The sequence below is a fragment of the Pristis pectinata genome, chromosome 7 (genome assembly GCF_009764475.1).
Source record: "Pristis pectinata isolate sPriPec2 chromosome 7, sPriPec2.1.pri, whole genome shotgun sequence".
In the NCBI taxonomy this organism is placed as follows: Eukaryota; Metazoa; Chordata; class Chondrichthyes; order Rhinopristiformes; family Pristidae; genus Pristis; species Pristis pectinata.
The window spans coordinates 71637911-71662227 of NC_067411.1; the positions used below are offsets into that span (position 1 = coordinate 71637911).

The window sequence follows — 24317 nt, forward strand, 5'->3', positions numbered from 1 at the left end:
AGCTTTCAATCAGCCTCTGAGGTGGTTTAATGGATTTTGGTCTGGTGCTGGTTTTCACAGATGTGTTGCTTTCATTTGCTGCATTACTATTGGTGTTTTCCTGGGAACTCTGGTCCACATGTTCATTTTCTCAATATGCTGGCCTCTTTGCTGTACTGACAGGGGACGGGTCACAGTCATGGGTTGGAGCTTGTGGTCGTAGATCCACGTGGCTCCTCCTCAGAGGTGACCCTCGCCCCGTCTGGATCTGGTATGAATGTGGATTTACTTCCTCTTGCACAACTCCTTGCATGGACTATGTGCCAGAATCATGATCTCGGATTCGCACTTGATCCCCAGGCTTCAGGACTGGTAGGCTTTTCGCTGTCTTGTCGTGATTCTGTTTCTGTTTTTCTTTCCCTTCCTGTTGCCGTAGGTTTTCTCTCAGCACCTCTCCTCGCCACTGCTCGTCCTTAAAATTGAATTTAGTCAGCCTTAACCTCTCATTGTAAGTCAGATGTCTTCTTTCAATGGCAGCAAAGGGAACATTCTCCTTCAGACTTTCCTTTTCATATTGAAGACTTTCTGCCTCTTCTAAAGTAACATCCAGATCACTCTTCAGTTCCATGCAAGATTGATCTAAGTCTTTCAAACTACTGCCAATTTCTGCTTTAACATCTGACCGAAGTATTCTTATGACTTCCTTTATCTCTTTCTGGTGTTGCTCCACCTGTTCTTGACTTCTCAGCTGTTGTTTAAGTTCAAAATATTTCTGTATGACATTCATCCGTTCCATGTGTGCTAGTTCTTGTTTAAGTTTAACTCTAAGTTGAAACGGAACTTTCCTGCATGCGTGGACAACAGGAGCCACCCCCTCATCTATGTGAATTTTGTGTACACCAGGTAAGCATCTGAGCCCCTCAAAGACTTCTGCATACTCTTCCATGAGTGTTGTGTGGTCATCTTTATTATGTGAAGCTACTATGAAAACTCTTTTCACTAGGTTGAGCTTTTCACATGCACTATATATTGGCTGTACTCTCTTTTCTACAATCAGTAGCTGTGATTTTAAGTGCTGCCCCTTGTGCTTAAAGATCACCATACAGCCCCCTTTTACTGGAACTTTTTCTCCAGTGTAGCCTGTCACTTTTAACTTCACAGGGTAAATCTGTGATTTATTGTGAGAGTCTTATAATCATCCATGGATAACAAATTCACCTGAGCTCCGGTGTCAAGCTTGAATGGAATTACTGTCTCATTCACAGTTACTGGAACAATCCATTCTGTTTTACCAGCAGCCACAAAGAATTCCTCCATTTGCTCATCAACTGTGTGCACCTTTCTCTTGTTAGCCCCAGCTTTGCAGCACCCTGCGAAGTGATGCTTTTTCCCACAGCTATTGCAGGACTTCCCATAAGCAGGACACATCTTTGGAATATGTCTACCTCCACATCTGCTGCATTTGCTGTTTGAGCCTTCCTCTTTGCTTTGCTGTTGCTTTCGGAAATGCCTTGTGTGCTGCTTCTCTGTTTTCACAGCATGCACTATTGTGTCTCTGCCCCGTGCAGCTCCTTAGCTTGTGCTTGTGTGGTTTCTGCCGACCTACACATATTCACCACCGTTTCCAGGGTCAAATCTTTTTCACGCAACAGTCTTTCTCTGAGTCCATTATCTGGAATTTCACAAACTATTCTGTCTTTAACTAGTGAGTTTCTCAAATCTCCAAATTCACAAGACTTACTCAGTGCGTGAAGCTCAGCTAAGTATTGGTCGAAGCTAACACCTTGTTTCTGGTCACAGGAAAAAAATTTATATCTCTCAAATGTGATGTTTTTACTTGGGATAAAATACTCCTCAAAATTTTTCATCGAAGTGCCCAACTCAAAAGCTGTCTCATCAATTTGAAAGCTGTTATAGGTGTCCAAAGCATCTTCGCCAATCACGTGCAGAAAAATAGACGCTTTCAATTTTTCATCGTTTCCTCCCACTCCACTAGCATCTAAATATATGTTGAATTGCTGTTTGAAGCGTTTCCAGTTATTGGTTAGATTGCCAGTAGGCTGCATAGGCGTGGGAGGACTTAGCTTATCCATAATGGGAGCTCTCGGCCTTTCACCTGAATCTCTCTTGGCAAATCCGGTGACTGCTAAACTTCAGGAGCAATGTGCTCCCTTGCCATGCTGGCCAGCTCTTTCACTGTCTTATTACTGCTTTTCTTTTATACTCACTGAGTCTCTTTCTCAATTGCACACAGTATTCATCTAATCTCCCTGTTCAGACCTCAATCCAATTTCTAACACCATGTTATGTTTGTTCTTCATCAAGAGACAAACTTCATGTGGGTTTAACATCTGAACATTTTTTATTAACCAACAACAGACAGGCTTACTTTGCCTCTCTTTTTACAGCTACTTCCTGTTCCCCCATGTGACCCCTTTCATTGCCTACTGGGAACTGTAGTTCTTTATTATAACTACATAATAACACAGCATTTGTGATAATTTCCCAAAATTCTCTGGATTCTGGTCAGGTCCCAGCGGATTGGAAGACAATGAACGTCACGCCACTGTTGCAAACAGGATGTAGGTAAAAGGGAGGTAACTATAGGCCATTTAGCCTAACATCTGTAGTCAGGAAAATGCTTGAAGCTATCATTAAGGAAGAAATAGCAAGACATCCGGATAGAAGTGATTCCATCAGGCAGATACAGTATGGATTCAGGAAGGGCAGGTCCTGTTTGACAAAATTACTGGAGTTTTTTGGGGATATAATGAGCACAGTGGATAGAGGGAACAGGTGGATGTTGTATACTTGGATTTCCAGAAGGTTTTCGATAATATGCCACATAAAAGACTTATCCATACGATAAGGATGCATGGAGTTGGGGTAATGTATTAGCATGGATAGAGGATTGGTTAACCAATAGAAGGCAGAGAGTTGGGATAAATGAGTGTTTCTCTGGTTGGCAATCAGTGGTGAGCGGGGTGCTGCAGGGGTCGGTGCTGGTCCCGCAACTGTTCACGATATACATTAACGATTTGGATGAGGGGACAGAGTGTAAAGTACCTAAATTTGTTGATGACACTAAATTGAGTGGAAAAGCAAATTGTGCAGAGGATGTGGAGAGTCTGCAGAAAGACATAGATAGGTTAAGTGAGTGGGCAAGGGTCTGGCAGATGGACTACAATGTTGGTAAGTGCGAAGTCGTCCACTTTGGAAGGAAAAAAAGATCAGATTATTATTTAAATGGTAAAACTTGCAGCATGCTGTTGTGCAGAGGGACTTGGGAGTGCTTGTGCATGAATCACAAAAGGTTGGTTTGCAGGTGCAACTGGTTATCAAGGCGGCAAATGGAATGTTGGCCTTCATTGCTGGAGGGATTGAATTTAAGAGCAGGGAGGTTATGCTGCAACTGTACAGGGTATGGTGAGGCTGCACCTGGAGTACTGCGTGCAGTTCTGGTCTCCTTACTTGATGAAAGATATACTGGCTTTGGAGGCAGTGCAGAGGAGGTTCACCAGGTTGATTCCGGAGATGAGGAGGTTAACCTATGAGGAGAGATTGAGTCACCTGGGACTATACTTGCTGGAATTCAGAAGAATGAGAGGGGATCTTATAGAAACATATAAAATTATGAAAGGGAGAGATAAGATCGAGGAAGGAAAGTTATTTCCATTGGTAGGTGAGACTAGAACTAGGGGACATGGCCTCAAGATTTGGGGGAGTGGATTTAGGATGGAGATGTTTTTCCCAGAGCGTAGTGAATCTGTGGAATTCTCTGCCCAAGGAAGTAGTAGAGGCTACCTCACTAAATACACTTAAGACACAGTTAGATAGATTTTTGCATAGTAGGGGAATTAAGGGATATGTTGAAAAGGCAGGTCGGTGGAACTGAGTTCACGGCCAGATCAACCATGATCTTATTGAATGATGGAGCAGGTTCAGAGGGCCAAATGGCCTACTCCTGCTCCTATTTCTTATGTTCTTATGTACTCAAAATTATTTTGAAGTCTCACTCTAATTTTGAGCCTCAAATCTTAAAGTCATAAAGAGAGATACAACACAGAAACAGGTCCTTTGGTTCACTGAGTCCACGCTGACTATCAAGTACTCATTTTAACAGCATCCTACTCTTGTTTTTTTTCTCTACACATCCGCATCTAAACTCCACCCCCCCACCCTCCACGAAATGCCCACAGATTCTAGCACTCATCTACACACTAGAGGCAATTTAAGTAGCCAATTAACCTACCAAAGAAGGAAACTGGAACACCTGGAGGAAACCAGCAATGTCACAGAGAGAACGTTCAAACTCCACATAGACAGCACTGAAGGTTAGGATTGAACCTGAGTCACTGGAGCTGTGAGGCAGCAGCTCTAATCACTTTTCCACTATTCTGACCCAATCTTGTCCACTGCTTTCTGGCAGTACTCTGAATATGGATGATCCTTTTCACTCTCTTTTTTTCAGTGTTTAATGCCCTATGCTGTGACTACTCACATGTCAAGATATATTTCTGGACCGACAGTAGAAAGTGCCGAAGGTTTTGTGACAAAATCGTTGGATTGTGCCTTGCTTGGGGATCGATGCAGTGGCTGTCTGAAGCATGAAATAGTGGTAATCATTTCTAATGAAAATTCATCTTGTTGTCAGATTTGTTGATGGAACATCAACTGTAATATTTCCAAGAGTGTGTAATAGTAACTTACACACTGTAAATCAGATCATCTATTAAACAGCTCATCATTCTTTTAAAGGCCTTTATTCACGGAATAGTTTCTCCATGGATTATCCAAAGTGGTGCAATTCAGGATAAAATTTTAGAGTTTACGAGGAAAACCACGGCGTTAGAGCAATAATACAGCTTGGTGAGCATCCTTCATCCATTCCATTGTGACCTATAGACCACATTGAAATTATTACAGATTATAGCTTTGCTGAACAATATTTGATAGATTTTATCTAATTAAAAATACTGACACATTTATTTTTTTCCTTAATTATACATGGGTTGTTATTATCATTGGTATGTTTATTGCTTTGCTTTAATTGCCCTTGAACTGAGTTACTTGGCTGGACATTTCTGTGAGAAGTTAACAACTAAACATGCATCTGTGCATCTGGCCTGACCAGGCAATGACAATAGGTTCCTTCTTTTGAGGTAGGCAAGTGAACATTTGGATTTTTATGACAATCCAATAATTTCATTAGCCCCATAACTGATACCAGCTTTGTATCCCAAATGTTGTTGATTCATTATCTAAATTTTAAATTCCCTGGCTCTTGTGATGAAACTTGTAGAACATAGAACGTAGGAACAGGCTCTTCAGCCCACAATGTCTGTGCCGAACACAATGCCAAATTAAACTGAATCTCTTCTGCCTGCACGTGATCCATATCCCTTCAGTCCCTGCATATTCATGTGTTTACTTAAAAGCCTCTTAAATGCCACTATTGTATCTACTTCCACCACTACCCCTGGCTGCCCATTCCAGGTACCTACCACTCTCTGTGTAAAAAAAACACTTGCCCTGCTCATCTACTTTAAAGTTTTTCCCTTTCACCTTAAATGCATGTCCTCAGTACTAAACATTTCTACCCTGGAACTTGAATTTTCATCAGAATTGTAAAGCCATAATAAATAACCTCAAGTCCATTTGCAGGAGTTGGAGTAGAGGAAAGATGCAATGTTCATGTAAGAACGTACAATGTGTTTGAACCATTTCAGCAATGGTAATTCTTCTGTGTTTGGTTTTGATGCATAGTGCAGACATAGTGTAGGTGATTTCAACTTAGAAGGACAAATCCAAAGATGTAACTTAGTGAAATTAGAGCTTGAACTAAGGGTGGCTGAGGTCTCACCATGGTTTCAGGTTAGTCAAGGGCTGTGCTTTGCTTTAATGGCATATCGCATGGTATACTGCTGGGCACTGAGAGGAGTTGGAGGGAGATCCTCTATCCTGTAACATGAAGAAAGCACAGTAATGTCAACAAACATGGCATGGCTGATGGTTGCCCAGGAGGTCGGCTGCAGGTGTCTAGATTCAAGGCAAGAAGGTCCTTAATTATCCAACTACGCCAGGAAGCAAATCAGGTTGTTACTTCCTGAGTTTTTCCTTCTGGTTTCTGGTGTCTATCATTCTGCTTCTGTCGATAGGTTCTGAATTGCTTTCATGTTACATGTTACCTTGTGTTCTGTGGATATGCTCTGTGTCTTGCTTCTCTGTATACAGGAAATTGTGCATTTTTATGGATGAATAAAGGTTCTACGGCTGAACAGCAGTTCATAAAGAGCCACTATGTATCTAACTGCCAGATTCAAAATAGAAATCAGCAACTTCAACTGAATTGTAACAGTACAACATGAAACCCTAAAAAGGAAAAGGCTGAATTTCCTCAGTGCCGCATTTTTGTACTTTGTGCAGAAAACTTGTTTCTTATGTGGAAACAGGATTTGCACTTCCACTGAAGCAAAATTCAGAGGAAATTCATTCCTGACATCTCAATCCTAGATAGTTAGTTTCTGCAACCATATCTCCAATTCTTGAATCAGTTGACATACAAATTGTATAGGAAATCAAAATAGATCTCAATGGTACCCTGACATCCGGAAATACTTAGTGAAAACACATTAAAAAAAAGTTCAAAAGAAATAGTGTAGTTCATCTTGGAAAGCATTCTTCTGATAAAAGGCTTATTCAGTGACATGGGCTTTGACCTCCCTGCCTATGAACATAATATTTTTATAATCACAATAGGCTTTGGTCCAAAGGCCTCTCTTTTAATGGCTGTCAGGACTCCATTAGTTAAATAAAGATATAGTAACTGTGTAATTTTAACAATGTATAGCATTGATGATGAGAATGTATAACTGCACTGAAACAATATGAATTACAGTGACTGTTCCTATGTCGTTAGTAGCATTACTTGCTGCAAAATCCAGTTCCATTGAGCTGAACTGTTTTTGTGAATTTTGAGCTCATCAAATCATGGACTATTATGGGAATGGAGACGCTAGCTCCCCAGTTTTAACTCAGAACATGATTGGGTGGTGAGACCTGAAGCCCAGGTGATTTTAATTCTCAGGCCTTATACACACACTGATAGTATGCTTCCTGCACAAAGCTGGCAGTTGGCTGATGGTGGTTATGGGTTGGGGTTGGGACTATTAGGCAGCAGAACATTACCTTTAGGAATCGGAGAAATAATTGTTAGCATTCTGACCATTATTGGCCCATGATTAGAGCAGTGTTATGGGCAGGCCATGTGCTCGGTGGGGTGAGCAGAAGGAACCAGGCCTAGGAAGGACAAACTTTGTTTGTGAAGACCCAGAAGATTCCTTCTGGCCACATGAAGGAAGTTAAGTAAAAGTCAACAAGGTGTAGGTCCTTGGCGACTTCTGGCCTCAACTAGATCAGAAAACCAAAAGGACATTCTTAGCCTAGTCCACTGTTAAAGTAAAGTGATCCTGATGGTTTAGCAGAGCTCCAACTGCAAATTAAAAGGATGTCACAAAGCAACAAGTCTACTTATACATTCAGAAATTGAATAACTGTAATCATAATACTTACAAAATTGGGAAAACTATGCAATGTATTTAAAGAAAAGTATTTAAAAGTGATTCCAGGTATTCAATCATTCACAATTTGGAAATACTATGAGTAGAAAAAAAATATTAAGGTCATTTTTCAGCCTAATAAGTTCATTTTCAGCATACTCTGAAGCAGTGTAGCCCCAGAACATGTTTTTCCAGTGACTTTATAACTTAAAGTTAATCTATGGTTATTCTACAATATAGCACTGTCTTCACATCAGCGTTTCCATTTTCTCTCTTTGAAATGATTGAGTGCTCCCTCTATTGGCCTTGGCTTATATTCCATTCATATGCAGAGGTAAGAGCTCTTGACTACAGTCCTTGAATTTTAACAGCCTACATTGACATCACATTGTTAAGGTAGGAAGAACACCCAAGGCGTGCTTCATTTGCATCACACATTAATCTTATTTAGGTTTTTTTTCAGTCAGATTGCTCATTCCTCATCAAACATTTCTGTCCATCTAATATTAAAAAGAGAAACAAATTTTACTTTAAAAATGAAAAGCAGCTAGACAGAAACCTTTTTTTTGCAAGATGGATCTAAATATAATTATCTCTAACATGTATGTAATTCAGATAGATGCAACTAAGCAGAAGTAATGCTGATAAATCAGTCAAAAGCCAAAAAATCTCACAGAAAAAGCAGGAATTAAATGACTGATTAAATTGCCAAATTCCTGTTTAGTCACCTAACATAGGTTTGGTGGTGCAATTTCTGCCAAATGATACAGTAAAGGCTAACCCATTAAAGTGGCTCAGAATGGAATAGGATTAATTACTGTTATTGCATAGAATAGAGGGCTATAGGATGGGGATGAGAAGTAAATGAAAAAAAGTCAAGGATTAAAGCAAAGCGGTAGAATGAGCTGACTGGAATAGACAGCTTGTTTTCAGAATCAATCAGAATCAGGTTTATTATCACTGACTTATATGACGTGAAATTTGTTGTTTTGCGGCAGCAGTACAGTGCAAAGACATAAAATATTATAAATTACAAAAATAAATAAACAGTGCAAAAAAAGGAATGACGAGTTAGTGCTCATGGGTTCATGGACTGTTCAGAAATCTGATGGTGGAGGGGAAGAAGCTGTTTCTGAACCATTGAGTGTGGGTCTTCAGGCTCCTGTACCTCCTCCCTGATGGTAGTAATGAGGAGAGGGCATGTCCGGGATGCTGAGGGTCCTTCATGATGGATGCCACCTTCTTGAGGCACCACCTCTTGAAGATGTCCTTGATGGCGGGGAGGGTTGTGCCTGTGATGGATCTGGCTGAGTCTACAACCCTCTGCGTCCTTTTGCGATCCTGTGCATTGGAGCCTCCATACCAGGCTGTGATGCAACCAGTCAGAATGCTCTCCACCATAGAAATTTGTAAGAGTCTTTGGTGACATACCGAATCTCCTCAAACTCCTAATGAAGTAGAGCTACTGGTGTGGCTTCTTTTTGATTGAATCAATGTGGTGGACCCAGGATAGATCCTCCAAGATGTTGACGCTCAGGAACTTGAAGCTGCTCACCCTTTCCACAGCTGATCCCTCAATGAGGACTGCTGTGTGTTCTCCCAACTTCCCCTTCCTGAAGTCCACAATCAATTCCTTGGACTTGCTGACGTTGAGTGCAAGGTTGGTGTTGTGACACCACTCAACCAACCGACCTATCTCACTCCTGTACGCCTCCTCATCACTGTCTGAGATTCTACTAACAACAGTGTTGTCATCGGCAAATTTATAGATGGCATTTGAGATGTGCTTAGCCACACAGTCATGAGTGTAGAGAGAGTAGAGCAGTGGACTAAGCACGCATCCTCGAGGTGCACCCGTGTTGATTTTCAGCAAGGAAGAGATGTTACTACCGATCCACACTGACTGATCTCCCGATAAGGAAGTCAAGGATCCAGTTGCAGAGGGAGGTACACGGCCCAGGATTTGAAACTTGGTGATTAGTACTGAGGGGATGGTGGTGTTGAACACCAAACTGTAATCGATAAACAACAGCTTCATATATGTTTTGCGGTTGACTAGGTGCTCCAAAGCAGAGTGGAGAGCCAGTGAGAGTGCGTCTGCTGTAGACCTGTTGTGGTGGTAGGCAGGTAGTAGTGGGCCTGGTCCTTGCTCAGGCAGGAGTTAATTCTAGCCATAACCAACCTCTCAAAGCACTTCATCACAGTAGATGTGAGTGCTACTGGACGATAGTCCTTGAGGCAGCTCACCCTGCTCTTCTTGGGCACCAGTATCATTGCTGCCCTTTTGAAGCAGGTGGGAACCTCCATCTGCAGCAGTGAGAGTTGAATACTCCAGCCAGTTGTTCAGCACAGGTTTTCAGTACCCTGTCAGGTACACCTTCAGGGCCTGACACCTTGCGAGGGTTCGCCCCCTTGAAGGATGTTCTGACATCAGCCTCCAAGACAGAGATCACAGGATCTTCAGATGCTGTGGGGATTTGCACAGGTGTAGTATTACTCTCTCTTTCAAAGCATGCATAAAAGGCATTGAACTCATCGGGGAGTGAAGCATCACTGCCATTTATGCTGTTAGGTTTAGCCTTATAGGAAGTAACGGCATGCAAACCCTGCCACAGCTGTCATGCATCTGATTGTGTCTCTAACTTCACTCGGAATTGCCTTTTTGCTCTCATGATGGCCTTCTTTATAGGATTCAGTATTGTCGGTCTTGAATGTCACAGATCTAGCTCTGAGTAGACTGCGAATCTCCTGGTTCATCCAGGGGTCCTGGTTTGGGAAAACTTGGTATGTTCTCGAAGGGACACACTCATCCATGCAGGTCTTGATAAAGTCAGTGACAGCCATGGCATATTCATTCAGATCTGAAGATGAATCCCTGAACATAGTCCAGTCCATCAATTCAAAGCAGTCCCGTAGATGCTCCTCCGCCTCCCTTGACCATACCTTCATGTTGACTAACTCATTAAATCTGATCTTCTCTGCACAGATGCTGCCTGACCTGCTGGGTATCTCCTGCGTTTTCTGTTTTGTTTTATATTTAAAGCACCTGCAGTTTTGCTTTTCAAATTTGTATTGTGAAGTTGACTAATATGCATAAATACATAGATCATCCTCAGTACATGCAAAAACAAATGTTTGAGAGAGAGCAATATGTTAGTGGAGCAAGCAGCCCAGGCAGCCACACATACATTGTGCTTGGAATAGGATGAGCCGAAGAGAATTCTCTTTCATCCTGAAATATTCCAGGTAAGCTCAGAATTTTGGTTTTAAATTAAATAGCAAGAATAGGACTCTGGCGCATAGATTCAAACTAGTAAAAGGCAATTTTAGGACTGAAATCTGGATTCTTAAGAATACAAAGAATAATTAATGTACAGAAGAGGTGAAAAGGTGAAACTTTAAAAGGCAGAAAAACTGCAAATCTTTTCAGAAACAGCAGTAGAGTGGGAGTTTAGATCTCTCTGGATTGGATGTAGGCCTTTCTTCATCGGTAATTATATATTGATATAATGAACGGAGAGGAAGCAAAATGAAAGCAAAAGGCAAACTCACTTTACACGTACTATAATTTCTGTGTCAAACAAATGGTGTTCATCATTATTTAAACACCACAGCAAGCATGTACAGGATAGGTGTGCAAGTAAATACAATTATTCAAAACTTGCCATCTGAATTGTGTTGTTCTGCTGAGCTTTGCAAAAATAGTATTTCACAAGCTGTGCTGCCTTTGACATCCATTTGGCATCCGCTATAGATATTGAGGTGCAGTAGTTAAGTACCCATTTAAAGATATGATAATTATCAATGACAATGAATTAACCTCTCTGGTACTGAAAATGATATAAAATATAAAATGAAATCTTATTCTTTCTGGTTCCGAATTGTTTCAAATCATTTCAAAATGTTAAATTTTAAGTGTACCTTTTAAAATAAATTTGTCATGCTGGCTCTATTTTCTCCACCTTAATTTAATCCTTCTTTCGTTCCATTTTCTTTATGTATTTGACTTGACCTAGAATTCACCCACTCTAATATTCTTGCCTTTTTAGAACTTCCTTCAATTGTTTTCAGAAGATTTAAGGGATAAAGGATTATTCTACTGATTGCCCATTCATGGACGTTCCAGTCACCGTATTTCCCTCATTATGTTGCAATCAGCTCATACTTTCACCCTTAGTGGATGAAGTGTATGGACTTGATGGGTGCAAAAACCATGACCAACCAATGGCAGCCACCTTCAAACATTCTAGTGAAGTAAAATTTGGTTCATTTTATTTAGCTGCAACCTTTCAGGTTCATTTGCTGAGCCATTTGCTATTTCTGTTTTATTAACTGAGTGGCTTGTATTGACTGGGGGATATACTGTTTATATGAGATGTTCAAATCCACTTGAGTAGATTTCTATACTTTTAAGACAAATGTGTTAATATTTGAATGAATAATTAAAGGCTTGATTTTCCTTTTGCTCAGAAAGGTATTAACTGTTTCATGCATAATTTATAATATCTAAATCCATACCAGGAGTAATTGATATAGTGCGCCCCTCTTTTCTAGCTAATTTGCCATGGGTATAGATTGTGAAGTCTGTTGTGTAAATCAATAACATTGTGTGATGTTTTTTCTCTTGAATTGCATTTATCCTGAACACGGCTGATAGAAACTAAATCAAGTTTATTGTTTATTTGAATTGTCAGAACACTTAGTTCAATTCTTGTGGTGTGAGATAATTTGAGATATTTTATCTTGTGCAGGGATCTGGCAACCAAACATTATTAGTTAAAAAAGAAACTTACTATGTGTCTAGAGATCAAAATCACTAACAAATCCACTTAGGAACAGCGTAATTCAAAACTATTCATGTTTGTTACTCTGTTAAGTTATTAATAAAATGTAAGTCAATTTCAATGAGCTTCTCACTTTATGTTTAAATTCTTTCTTTGATCTTGCTAGATGCTACTGCACTAAATGTATGGTTGACTAAGAGCACAATGTGAATTGTATTTGAGAACAACGCTTCCAATTTCCAGATCTTCATTCAAAATGTCGCCCTTAAAAAAAATTCAGTTCCTGATTGTAACTTCGATGACTTTACTTGCACCACCTTACAGTCAGAAAGAATGAAGCATTACAGTGTCGATCTTTTCTCCTTAAGTACTTACTTATACTGAATTGCAAAATGTTCACATGACTTGTTTTCGTGGTAAATAATAATCACAGGAACTATACTAACCTACATATTGCAATATTTCTGTATAACTAAATGAAAATGTACCAAGAGTCAAGACTGTTTTCTGACTAGCATGTGAAGCTAATTTTAATGTATGATGTCCAACTGTTTACAAAATGCTGATCTTACTAGGCATTTCTCTGACTTCTTGTTGGTGATTTAAAAACTACAGATAACAAGACTTCAATTCCCCAAGTAAGGAGCAAAGCCAAATCTCTCTATAGTGGTTTTGTGAAATACATTGCCTGGAACATGAGCTAAAACTAATAGGGTTGTTGTCGTGGGGTACTTCAACCTCCCTAATATAAACTGGGACCTCCTTAGTGTAAGCGGTTTAGACAGGGCAGAATTTGTTAGGTGCATCCAGGAGGGTTTCTTAAATCAATATGTAGATAGTCCAACAAGAGGAGGGGCCGTACTGGACCTGGTGTTGGGTAACGAGCCTGGCCAGGTGACCAACCTTTCAGTGGGAGAACAGTTAGGGAACAGTGACCACAACTCCTTAAGTTTTAAGATAACTATAGATAAGGATAAGTATGGACCTTGCAGGAGAGTATTAAATTGGAGCAGGACAAATTATGAGAGCATTAGGCAGGAACTAGGGAGAGTTAACTGGGAACAGCTGCTTTTGGGCAAGTCCACACCTGGCATGTGGAGGGTGTTTAAAGACCAACTGCACAGAGTACAGGACAGGTACGTTCCAGTAAGAAGGAAGGACAAGGATGGCAGGGTAAGAGAACCTTGGATGTCGAGAGAGGTGGTGAATTTAGTCAAGAAGAAAAAGGAAAAGTATGTAAAGCTTAGGAAGCTAGGATCAAACCGAGCACTTGAGGATTATAAAGAAGCCAGAAGGGAACTCAAGAAGGGAATTAGGAAAGCCAGAAGGGGCCATGAAAAGTCCTTGGCAAGTAGGATTAAAGAGAATCTGAAGGCATCCTATACATACATCAAGAGCAAGAGGATAACTAGGGAGAGGGTAGGACTCAAGGATAAAGGAGGGAACATGTGCTTGGAAGCAGAGGATGTGGGTGAGGTCTTAATGAGTACTTTGCATCAGTATTTACCAAGCAGAAGGATGTGGAGGATTGGGAGATCAGTGTGGAGTGTGCTAATATGCTAGGGCACTTCGAGATAAAGAAGGAGGTAGTGTTGGTCTCTTAAAGAACATTAAGGTGGATAATTCCCCAGGGCCTGATGGGATATACCCCAGGTTATTGAGAGAGGCAAGAGATGAGATTGCTAGGGCCTTGACCAAGATCTTCATGTCCTCTCTAGCCACAGGTGAGGTCCCGGAGGACTGGCGAGTAGCTAATGTTGTTCCATTATTCAAGAAGGGAAACAGCATTTTTTTTCTTGCTTTTGAAGATTAATCCCGAAGCATTTTATGTTGTAGATGCATTGAAATTGCTGCATAATGGAAGACCATAGTCCCATCTATCTTGGTTCTACCATCCTGATAATTCATTGATGACTAACTATTGTAGTCAATGTAGAACAGATCCAGGAATTACATTAGGGGGACAACAGTAGTGAAGAGCCTCAGAGATCAAATTTATAATTTTCCTGCCATACATGCTCATGCATCACTTGAAATTTTAGCCAGGCAAAGTGTGGTAGTTGGTTGAGAGTGAAGTTTGTGTGTGTGTGTTTGTGAGTTACGTGTACATTGTTTCATGAAACCTTGGTTAACCACTAACCAATTAATAGATCTCTTAAAGAGCAGTGGTGATGTTATTACAGATTACTCTCAGTCTGAATTCAGCCTTAAAGACATGGTCATTATCTCCAAGAGCGGAGCCACTGAAGAGGAGCTTTGTTTTTTCAAAAGTTGGACTGGATGCCATTGTGCAAACCCTAGCAATTCCTACAAGGCACAGATACTGCATAGCAGTGTTCCTTAACAAAGAATGCAAATACCTCCCACCATTAAAACTTTGGTCTGCGGTGAAAAAAGCTGCCGGGGCAAGCTATCTGCATTGGTCTTTTGCCATATCTTTAATTTGCGTACTTCAAACATTTAACTGCCACATCACACTGCTGAGACAGACTTTCTTGTGCTAAATAACCATGCTGCAGATTATAAGTCTGACTTAAAGACCCTTGAGAAAGGACCCAAATATATGGTTATGTCAATTGGAAAGATGGTTTAAAATGTCCATTAACAGTTATGTTTTTCTTAGTTTTACCTGATGATTCGCATTCATATTAGTTCTACATAAATCCACATCTTGCTTTGGAACAAGAGAGATTCTGCAGACGAGAAGAGTTATAATAAACGGCAAAGGAATACTAAGTGACAAGAGTTGTGAAAAGAAATACAAGGAAAAGGTTGTGAGGGGTGTTGAACAGCAGTGATAGCCTTTCAACTTAGAGGAATGGAGTTGACGACATAATATTGCTCTGTTTCTACTGAGAAATTTTAGTCCAGTTTTTTTTTCTGTTTGTTTTTTTTTCAATTTTTTTTCTTTAGCTTAGTTTGGTTTGATATACTGTTTATAACTTTTCTTATTGTTTTGGGGATTTTTTTTTCTTTCTTTTATATTTTATAATAAATCTTTTTCTTTCCTTTCTATTATATTATATTCTTTCACTAAGAGATCGTTGGATCTACAGATTTTTTTATATACTTTATTGTTTTTTATGATTATCTGTGCCATGATTGTTCTCCCGATCTCTTTGTATTACATCTACAAACATTGATGTTATATATTAATCTGTATTAATTTGAAAACTAATAAAAAGATTGAAAAAGAAAGAACAGCATTGAATATATTAAGAAAATTAGGATGGCTAACAGTAATGTGGACCCATAAATGAAGGATGCAGATGGTACTGCAACAAACAATGAGGATAAAGTATCAGAGACAAAATGGAAACTAAAAATAACTCAGAGGAGGAACTTACCAGATTCAATATGAGTGAAAAAAAGGAGAAACAAGAAAGAGTTATTTCTGGGACCTACTGCTTTCCATTCAAAGGTATTAACAAGTAGATGAGGTGACTGTTGATGTGTTTAAATCATGATTTTCTCAAACATTCTCCTTTCACGAATTGGATTAGAAGACTCCCAACATCACTCCATCACTGAAGACTACCCAAGCTACCCATGACGTTACATAAAACTGTATCGACATCATGGTCTTGGTGAAAATCTGGCCAATAGGGAAGATGTTTCTGCCTTAATGAATGAATCCTCTCAACTTGGGCACGTTTTCCACCCCTTGTCCCATCCAGACCATTAGGGTAGCAGCGTAGTTCTCAGCAATAAATCGCACCATGGTCTGCCCCTCTACACCTCTGGCACCTTCTCCTTCTTCAAACATCTCACCTTGTTCCACACCTACTGCCTAAGAACATTAGAAGCAGGAATAGGCCATTCAGTCCCTTGTGCCTTGCTCTACTATTCAATAAGATCATGGCTAATATTTAACGAGCACTAATCATATCCCTTTATTCCCTTAATATCTAAAAATCTGTTGATCGCTGCCTTGAATATATTCAGCTCTGAGTTACCACAGCCCTCTTGAGTAGAGAATTCTAAAGATTCACTACCCTGGGTAAAGTGATTCTTGTCATTTTGCTAAATGATTGACCTCTTATCTGGATACTCTGACCACTGGTTCTGGAAACACCAGCTTGGGGAAACATTAATTCCATATCTACCCTGTCAAACTGTAGAAGAATTTTGTTCTTTTCTTAAGTAAAATCCTCATCATTTAATAGGCACCGGTTCAAATTTCGAATGTTGCTCTCCATCCTGGCTCTCAACATGCAATCCCCTTTAATTTCTCTCCTGTCTCTCATGCCCTCTCCAAACTCACGTTCATGAGATCCTCATCTGTTCCCTCGCCCATATTTCTTGTAAGTTGCTGACCCCCAATTTCACTTCCCAAGCCTCGTATTTGAAACTGTTAATGGCTCACTCATCGCAGATACTGTCATATGTTCCTTTAAACCTCACCCCTCAAAAAGACGCAGCACCCTTCTCCTTGCAAACTTCCCCTCCATCTCCAATCTCTGTTACCTCTCCAAAGAAAAATCTATCAATGTTTTGAATTGTTCAATTGCCCAAACTGCAAGTATATTTTAGGAAAAAAATATTTGGACAGAAATGATCTGATTCAGGATATCCAGCATATATATGTAAAACGTAGGTAATATTCAATGTGCATTGTTTTTTGAGGAGGTAGTTATTTGGGATTTTCTATTGATATCTTTTTTATGGACTTCCAGAAGGCATTTGACCATAAGAAAAGCCGTTAAAAAAAATTGGTGAAAACCTATTAGATTGGATATAGAATTAGGTGATAGGAATTTGAGAATAAGGTTAAAGGACCTGTACGATAGTCACAGTATGACTGGTGCTGTCCCCCTTGGGATCTATTCAAGTTCTCATGACATTTTTAAAAGATGATGATGAAGGAATAAAGAGCCAGATATCTAAGTTCACTGATGACACATTAGGTTGTATATTAAGTAGCATGGATGTGAATGGAGATTTGTAAAGGGATTTTAATTGATCCGGTGACTAGACAAGATTGTGACACATCGCATTTATTGTGGGATTGTGTGAGGGTATCCAAGAAAGACACCTCAGAGTATTTTCTAAGTGGTGGGAGCCCAGCAACAATAAACAGCAAAAACTGAGAGATTTAGGGGGTTAAAATACAAAAATTGCTCTGTGGGTAGGTGTATGAGAAATTGCAAAAGACCAATGTGCTGACACTCATTATCTCAATAGGACTCTAATACAAGCTGAAACAGGTTATGTTACTGTTATGTAAAGCTCTGATTAACCTGTATCTGGAGGACGTCACTTTCCACATCACTAGAAATTTAAATGTTATTAATGTTTGACTGCTTCTCATCAAGAAGAAGATTAACCAGAATAATACTAGTGCTGAAAGGATTGAAATAATGATATATAAATTTTGCCTGATATCCCTTGGGCATAGAAGATAAGTTGACAAAAAGAATTGGTAATATGTAGAGGGAGAAACTACTTCCTCTGGCAGAAAGTCCATAAAAAAGTGTATGATATTCGAGCAGATCATTCAGGAGGGATGTAAGGAAGCACTGCTTCACACAAAACCTTGTGACAATGTGGAACTTCTGTCTATATAAAGATGTTGAAGCAAGGTCAATTGAAAGTTTCAGAAATGTGGTTCATTTATGTTAGGCAAGTGTACCAAGGATTACGGAGTGAAGGTGGCTAGGTGGAGGTAAGATTAGTCACAATCTAATTACATGGTGGAATAGATAGAGTGGCAGATTCTGAGTAAATCCATCTTGTGTTTCAGTGCTCTGAGAGCATGATGTTTGGCACAGCCAGGAGGGCATTAAGTGCGTCCTATATTCAAAGAATAATTGTCATTTGATCACCTGGTTCATCATCCCTTCATAGGAATCACTGGTCTGTTCATCACAACATTTAATGGCATCTTGAAATCTTCACAGCTTTTGCCCCTCTAGCCTATTGATGTTTTGTCCAGTTACCTATTTGGTCAATGCCAGGTCACCTTCAGTAATGACTTTACTTCCGAAACCAATCCATCAATGCTTGAAGCTGCTGATGATATATTATAGTTCTTGTCCCTTCCTTATTTACATCCTGCCCCTCAGTGCTCCGGGCTTCACTCCTCACTCCACCCTTTCAGAGCAGTTGTGTTATCAGCCTGTCAGTTCAGTAAATAAATCTAGCTCAGTCCCTTTCTGACCACATAGAATCAAGTTTCCTTCGGAACATAACAACTCAGTGCCCTGAAAGGTTTGCACAATACCTCTGATGTCCAGCAGATGGCAATGTTCTTCTGTTAACAGGAATAAAAAGTGACTCCATCTTCTGGTTCCACTGTTGGGGACAATCCCTCCCTCTTCTTCCCAAGCACAATCTCTGTTTTATCTTGAATAAACATTCACTTTCTACCTGAATATAGAAGAAATTTCTCTGTAATATTCTCAAACACTAGTATGTCTTTTTAAAAAAATCCTTAAAATGACCTTTATAATCATGATGAACTAAGCAGGAAAGCAACTAGATGAATATATCAATGCAGCATTGCTCTGGGACCTTAAAATAAATTACAAATATGGCCAACTTTTAGTTTATCATTGTGTTTTAATAGTCAGCAGAGCGTCTCACATGCATAGACACCCATAGTGAAGGGTGAGAAACAATAACTACAGAGAAGTCCATCATTAAGGACCCTCACCATTCAAGACAAGCCCTCTTCTCATTACTACCATCGGGGAGGAGGTACAGGAGCCTGAAGACCCACACTCAACGATTCAGAAACAGCTTCTTCCCCTCCACCATCAGATTTTTGAACTGTCTATGCACCCATGAGCACTACCTCGTTATTCCTTTCCTTTGTATTATTTCTTTATTTCTGTAACTTTTTTTTAAATTTAATATTTAAAATTTTATTTACAGTGTGGTAACAGGCCCTTCTGGCCCAACGAGTCCACGCTGCCCATTTTAAACCCCAAATTAACCTACCCATACGTCTTTAGAATGTGGGAGGAAACCGGAGCACCCGGAGGAAATCCACGCAGACACGGGAAAATGTACAAACTCCTTACAGACAGTGACGGGAATCGAACCCCGATCGCTGGTGCTGTAATAGCGTTGTGCTAACTGCTACGCTACCGTATAGTATAGTAATCTTATGTCTTTGCACTGTACTGCTACCGCAAAACAACAAATTTCACATCATATAAGTCAGTGATAATAAATCTGATTCTGAAATGTGCAAAGTAAAATGAAAATGAGTTTGATCTGAATTTCACACATTAGAACTGAGCTTGGGGAGCTTGGTAATGCAAATCAGAAAGGTGGCCTTATGCTGCCCACGATTTTTCAACTGGACAATTGGCAGGAAAATTGGACGCTGAGTTCATCCTGAATATGGATCAGTGCAGCTGAAAGGCAAGGCTTATGCTGACAGGTCCAATTTGTAAAATCCACCCCCCTACCCTCCTGTAAGTGTCACAAGATGAAAGGGCTTTTTTGGTTATGAAATTGCTTCTACTTCATTATCTGAGTTATAGGACTGGTGTCTTCCACTTTTGCCTTTCCTAAATCCCATCATTGCTAAAAATATCCCTGAAACCAGTTATCCTGCTGCGACTATCAGTAGACCATATTGCCCTGAAAGTGACCAATTCTGAACCTTGCTGAGACCAGGATGTTGCCTGGAATGGAGGGCTGTAGTTACAAGGAGAGGTTGGATAGGCTGGGTTTATTCTCGATGAAACATAAGAGGCTGAGGGGTGACCTTATAGAGGGTTATAAAATTAGGAGGGGCATAGATAGGGTAGATATTCAGAGCCTTCTTTTCCCCAGGTCAGGAGAGTCTAGAACTAGAGGGCACAGATTTAGGGTGAGAGGGGAGAAATTTAAAGACGATCTGCGGGGTAAGTTTTTCACACAGAGAACATGGAACATAGAAAAGTACAGCACTGGTATAGGCCTGTTGGCCCATAAGGCCCGTGTCAAACATAAAGCCAAATTAAACTAATCCCATCTGCCTGCACATGGTCTATACCCCTCCCTTCCCTGCCTGTTCATGTGCCTGTCTAAATGCATCTTAAACACTGCTATCATATCTGCTTCCACCACCTCCCCTGGCAGTGCATTCCAGGCTCCTACCTGTCTTTGTGTAAAGAACTTGCCTTGTAAAGCTCCTTTAAATTTCCCCCCTCTCACTCTAAAGCTATACTCCCGAGTAGTCTTATGAAGATAGGCTGAGTAAGCTAGGGCTTTTCTCTTTGGAGAGAAGGAGGATGAGAGGGGACTTGATAGAGGTGTACAAGATGATAAGAGGCATATATCGAGTGGACAGTCAGAGACTTTTTCCCAGGGTGATAATGGCTAACACAAGGGGACATAATAAGGTATAAGGCAGATGTCAGAGGTAAGTTTTTTACACAGAGAGTGGTGGGTGCATGGAACGCACTGCCTGCAGAAGTTGTGGGGGAAGATACATCAGGGACATTTAAGAGATTCTTAGATAGACACATGAATGGTAGAAAAATAGGGGGCTATGTGGGAGGGAAGGGTTATATAGAACTTAGGGCAGGATAAAATGTCGGCACAACATTGTGGGCCGAAGGGCCTGTACTGTGCTGTAGCGTTCTATGTTCTATGTTCTAGTTGACATTTCCACCCTGGGAAAAAGGCTCTGACTATAAACCCTGTCTATGCCTCTCATAATTTCAAATACTTCATAATTTTGTCCCTCAGCCTTTAACTCTCTAGATTTAACAATCCACATTTATCCAAGAGGGTGGTGGTTATTTGGAACGAGCTGAAGGGGGAGGTGGTGGAGGCAGATATGATTACATCATTTAAAAGGCTTTTGGTCAAGTACTTGGATAGGAAAGGCATTTTGGGATACAGGCCTAATGCAGGCAAATGGGATTAGTGTAGATAGGCATTATGGTCGGCAGGGACGAGGTGGGCAGAAAGGACCCCTTTCTGTGCTGAACGATTCTATGGTTCTAATAACCTAGGCACTGGTCTCCGATGCCTGCCAGGCAAATCAACAGCTTACCTGCATCCTTCATCACATGGCTCCCACTTCCCCACACCACACCAACAGCACCACCTCCACATTCCCAGTTACCAACCCACCCTCCAACCACACAATCGCCCCTGGCCACAAACCACGATCTGATAAACAACCACCCCCTCTGCCCCTCCCCCTCCCCCCACCCTGCCCTGACCACCCAAGTCCCAACATTCCTAACATCCCTCCTCCTCCAATGTTTCCACCCCACCATCCAAACATTGCTGTTCTCCAGCTTTCCCTTCTCACGCCCACCCTGGGTATGGCTCTGGATAATATTTGTTTGCAATGCCCCCCTTCAGTTCAATTTCCTGCTGAAATTCACTCTTTATAATTGTGAGGTAGATAACCAAGGGAAATATGTATGTGTGGATATGTATTTCTTCCAGGGGATGAGAAAAGGGATGAAAATTGGAGAAGCAAATAAAAGGGGAAAATATCAAAGGAACACAGTCGCAAGGGGAAAATGTCATACTTTTCATCTGGCTTCCTCTGCAAATATTGCTGTAAGGTACTTTAGAAGTGTGAGCAGTAATGATTCCCACCTTCCTCATGGTCCTGGACTACATCCATGAATTACATTCAGGCAACACAGGGTTGGAAACTGGAATAACTGTGGTGAGGACTATTGCCATTTCAAAGCAGACTTGCTCAAAGGTGCCCTGTACCTCTGTTGTTTTGCGGTGCGCGTGGAATGTGAAGAGAGCTGCTCAGTGTAGTGAGCTGGCAGGCAGAGGTAATGCTGGCCGGTTTGTTATTCAGATGAATGAATGGGGAGAGGACACACAGCACAAGATGGGCATTACACAGCAGGACACAACAAAAATAAATAAACAGGTGGGCTCATATGAGGTATGAAGAATTGCGGGGGAGGTATTTTTTCAGTGGGCCTGGTTGCAAATACCCAGTTTATGTCCTTTTCAATTCTGATTGCATTTTTTGTTTGAAAATTAATACTGTAATTGAAAATATTTTATTTGCACAGTTTGCTGTACTGCGTTAACTTTTAACATATCTGCCAGGGTATGAAACTTCATGAGCTAAACAATAGGAAATGCTCCAGCCATATGCAGAATCAGTATATAAATAAGGAACCAATTTAGCTAAATAAAACAAATCCTAGTGGCCCCTGGACCCCTCTTTCAATTACCATCACAAACCAGCAAATCCACATTATTAATGTGATTGCCAAAAGCGAAAAAAATAACTACAACAATTAAGTTCTCTGTTCCTCTGATTCTACTCTACACCTCCAGCTCCCCCCCATCTTCATTTTACAGGGCAGCTTGTGAGGGGTCAGTTTCCCTCTTTGCCCTAAGCAGTATCAGTATCAGCTCCCACTGAAAGGGTTATATATTCCAACACGAAGTTCAGGATATGTTTTTGAAAGTTTGTCAGGTAACTTTCTGGCTGAATATCCTGTGCTAGATATCGATGAGCGACATTATTATCAGCAGGAGTCTGCTAGTGTGAATAAGGCTCTGTAGCCAAGGTTATTAAAGAAGGATGTATGTTGACAGAGCCTGGAGCTTGTCTAGAATAGAATTTCACATAAAACAAATTGTGATTCTGAGACTGGTACCACACTACAGTTGGACGGCATTCAGTTATTCCACTCACAGCAAGTTTTCACAGTGATCTCAGAAAGTGTTTGAAGGTAAATATGCATGCCCACCCAACTATAAGTTACTAAATCAACTAACGTTGTGCTTCACCTGTCTGCTGTTAAAAAAGAACTGCTGAAAAGCTGGCTTCTCTGGCAACCGTTGCCATTGCCACCACAAGCATTTCGTGAGGGTTATTCTCGGAAAGCAATGTGTTTTTTGTGGAAAGAGTCATGTCACGATTCTAGGGGGTTCTAATCTAACGGGTCCAAGGTGGGGTAAGGCTGTGCTTTCAACATGGGTGGTCTTGGTTTCTCAACTTTATAGACTAAAGATGCCCAGAATTTTATCTGAGGTTAACAAAGTTCAAGTGTGGGCCACCCATGCTCTTGTGTATCTGTTAGTATTTAGGGAACTTGTTAGTTATATTTGAAGCAGTTTCTAGCATGTAAAAAGGGGACAGATTCTCAACCTTCTCATGACCTCAATTCAGAAATGCACTTTCTCGCCATTCTCCATAGATTTTTCTTAAACCACCCCCAACCTCTCCTGTGATCCCATTTCCCCATTGTGTTTGACTTTGGTTGCCTGTCTGTTGAAGTAAGTAAAAAATGTAGAATCATTTCAAAATAATATTTTTTAAAAATATGCAATACATTGCTAGAATTTCTTTGTACATCAGAATAGCGGTAAAAAGACTGAATTTCTGAGTAGCCACTATATCTACAATATAAGAAACAGATTTTGGATGACAAGACATGGATCCAGTAAAAGCATTTACAAGGCATCAAGCACTACAAAGTGAAGCTGCAACTAATGGTCATTTGATCCTTAGTCAGAATGCTACTCACAATTTAATGATCAAGAGCTGGTGTTAGTAACACAAAAAAAAAAGAACTATAATTTGATTTATTTTCTAAAAAATACATGAAGTGGGGGGGGGGGGTTTGAAAATTTGTTTTTGTTATTTTCAATGTTTATCCAATGCCACCCAAACTATATGCATTAAACACATGAATGGCACTTACTTTCATCCACTGAATGTGCCATATGAGCAGGCTGCTCTTAGACTAAGGCAGGCTCGTCACAACCTCAGCATCATGTTCCGTCATGGGCTGTTCCCGACCCCACATTTTTGCATTGTTTTTTGACTTATCATCACCTTGTCATAACAACATAGAGACACAGAATCAAAGAGTTGTACAGCAGTGAAACCGGCCCTTAAGCCTACCATGTCCATGCCAACTTTTTTGCCCATCTACACTAATCCCATTTGCCCACAATAGGGCTGTATCCTTCAATACCTTGCCTATCTAAGTGTCTGGCTAGATGCCGCTTAATCATAGTAATTGTTTCTGATTCCACCACCTTCTCTGGC

General features: G+C 40.5%; 1 protein-coding gene and 1 long non-coding RNA gene across 4 annotated transcripts in view; one reads left to right on the top strand and one right to left on the bottom strand.

The window, feature by feature from the left end:
• hsd17b3 (hydroxysteroid (17-beta) dehydrogenase 3) overlaps positions 1 to 15511 on the top strand; it is a 44221-nt gene extending 28710 nt beyond the window's left edge. The window contains exons 10-12 of one of the 3 annotated variants that reach the window (XM_052019177.1): positions 4451 to 4597; positions 4738 to 4848; positions 12489 to 14585. In XM_052019177.1, coding sequence (XP_051875137.1) covers positions 4451 to 4597; positions 4738 to 4839 — 249 coding nt within the window. In that variant the 3' untranslated portion in view covers positions 4840 to 4848; positions 12489 to 14585. Of the gene's footprint in view, positions 1 to 4450; positions 4598 to 4737; positions 4849 to 11587; positions 11947 to 12488 lie in introns of those variants that run through there. The other 2 variants (XM_052019178.1, XM_052019179.1) reach the window with 2 other exon arrangements.
• Positions 1 to 24097, bottom strand: part of LOC127572228 (uncharacterized) — a 48965-nt gene extending 24868 nt beyond the window's left edge. The window contains exons 1-2 of the long non-coding RNA XR_007956607.1: positions 23968 to 24097; positions 18546 to 18691 (exon numbers count right to left, since the gene is read on the bottom strand). This is a non-coding gene — a long non-coding RNA (uncharacterized LOC127572228). The remainder of the gene's footprint in view (positions 1 to 18545; positions 18692 to 23967) is intronic.
• Positions 24098 to 24317: the final 220 nt, after the last annotated feature.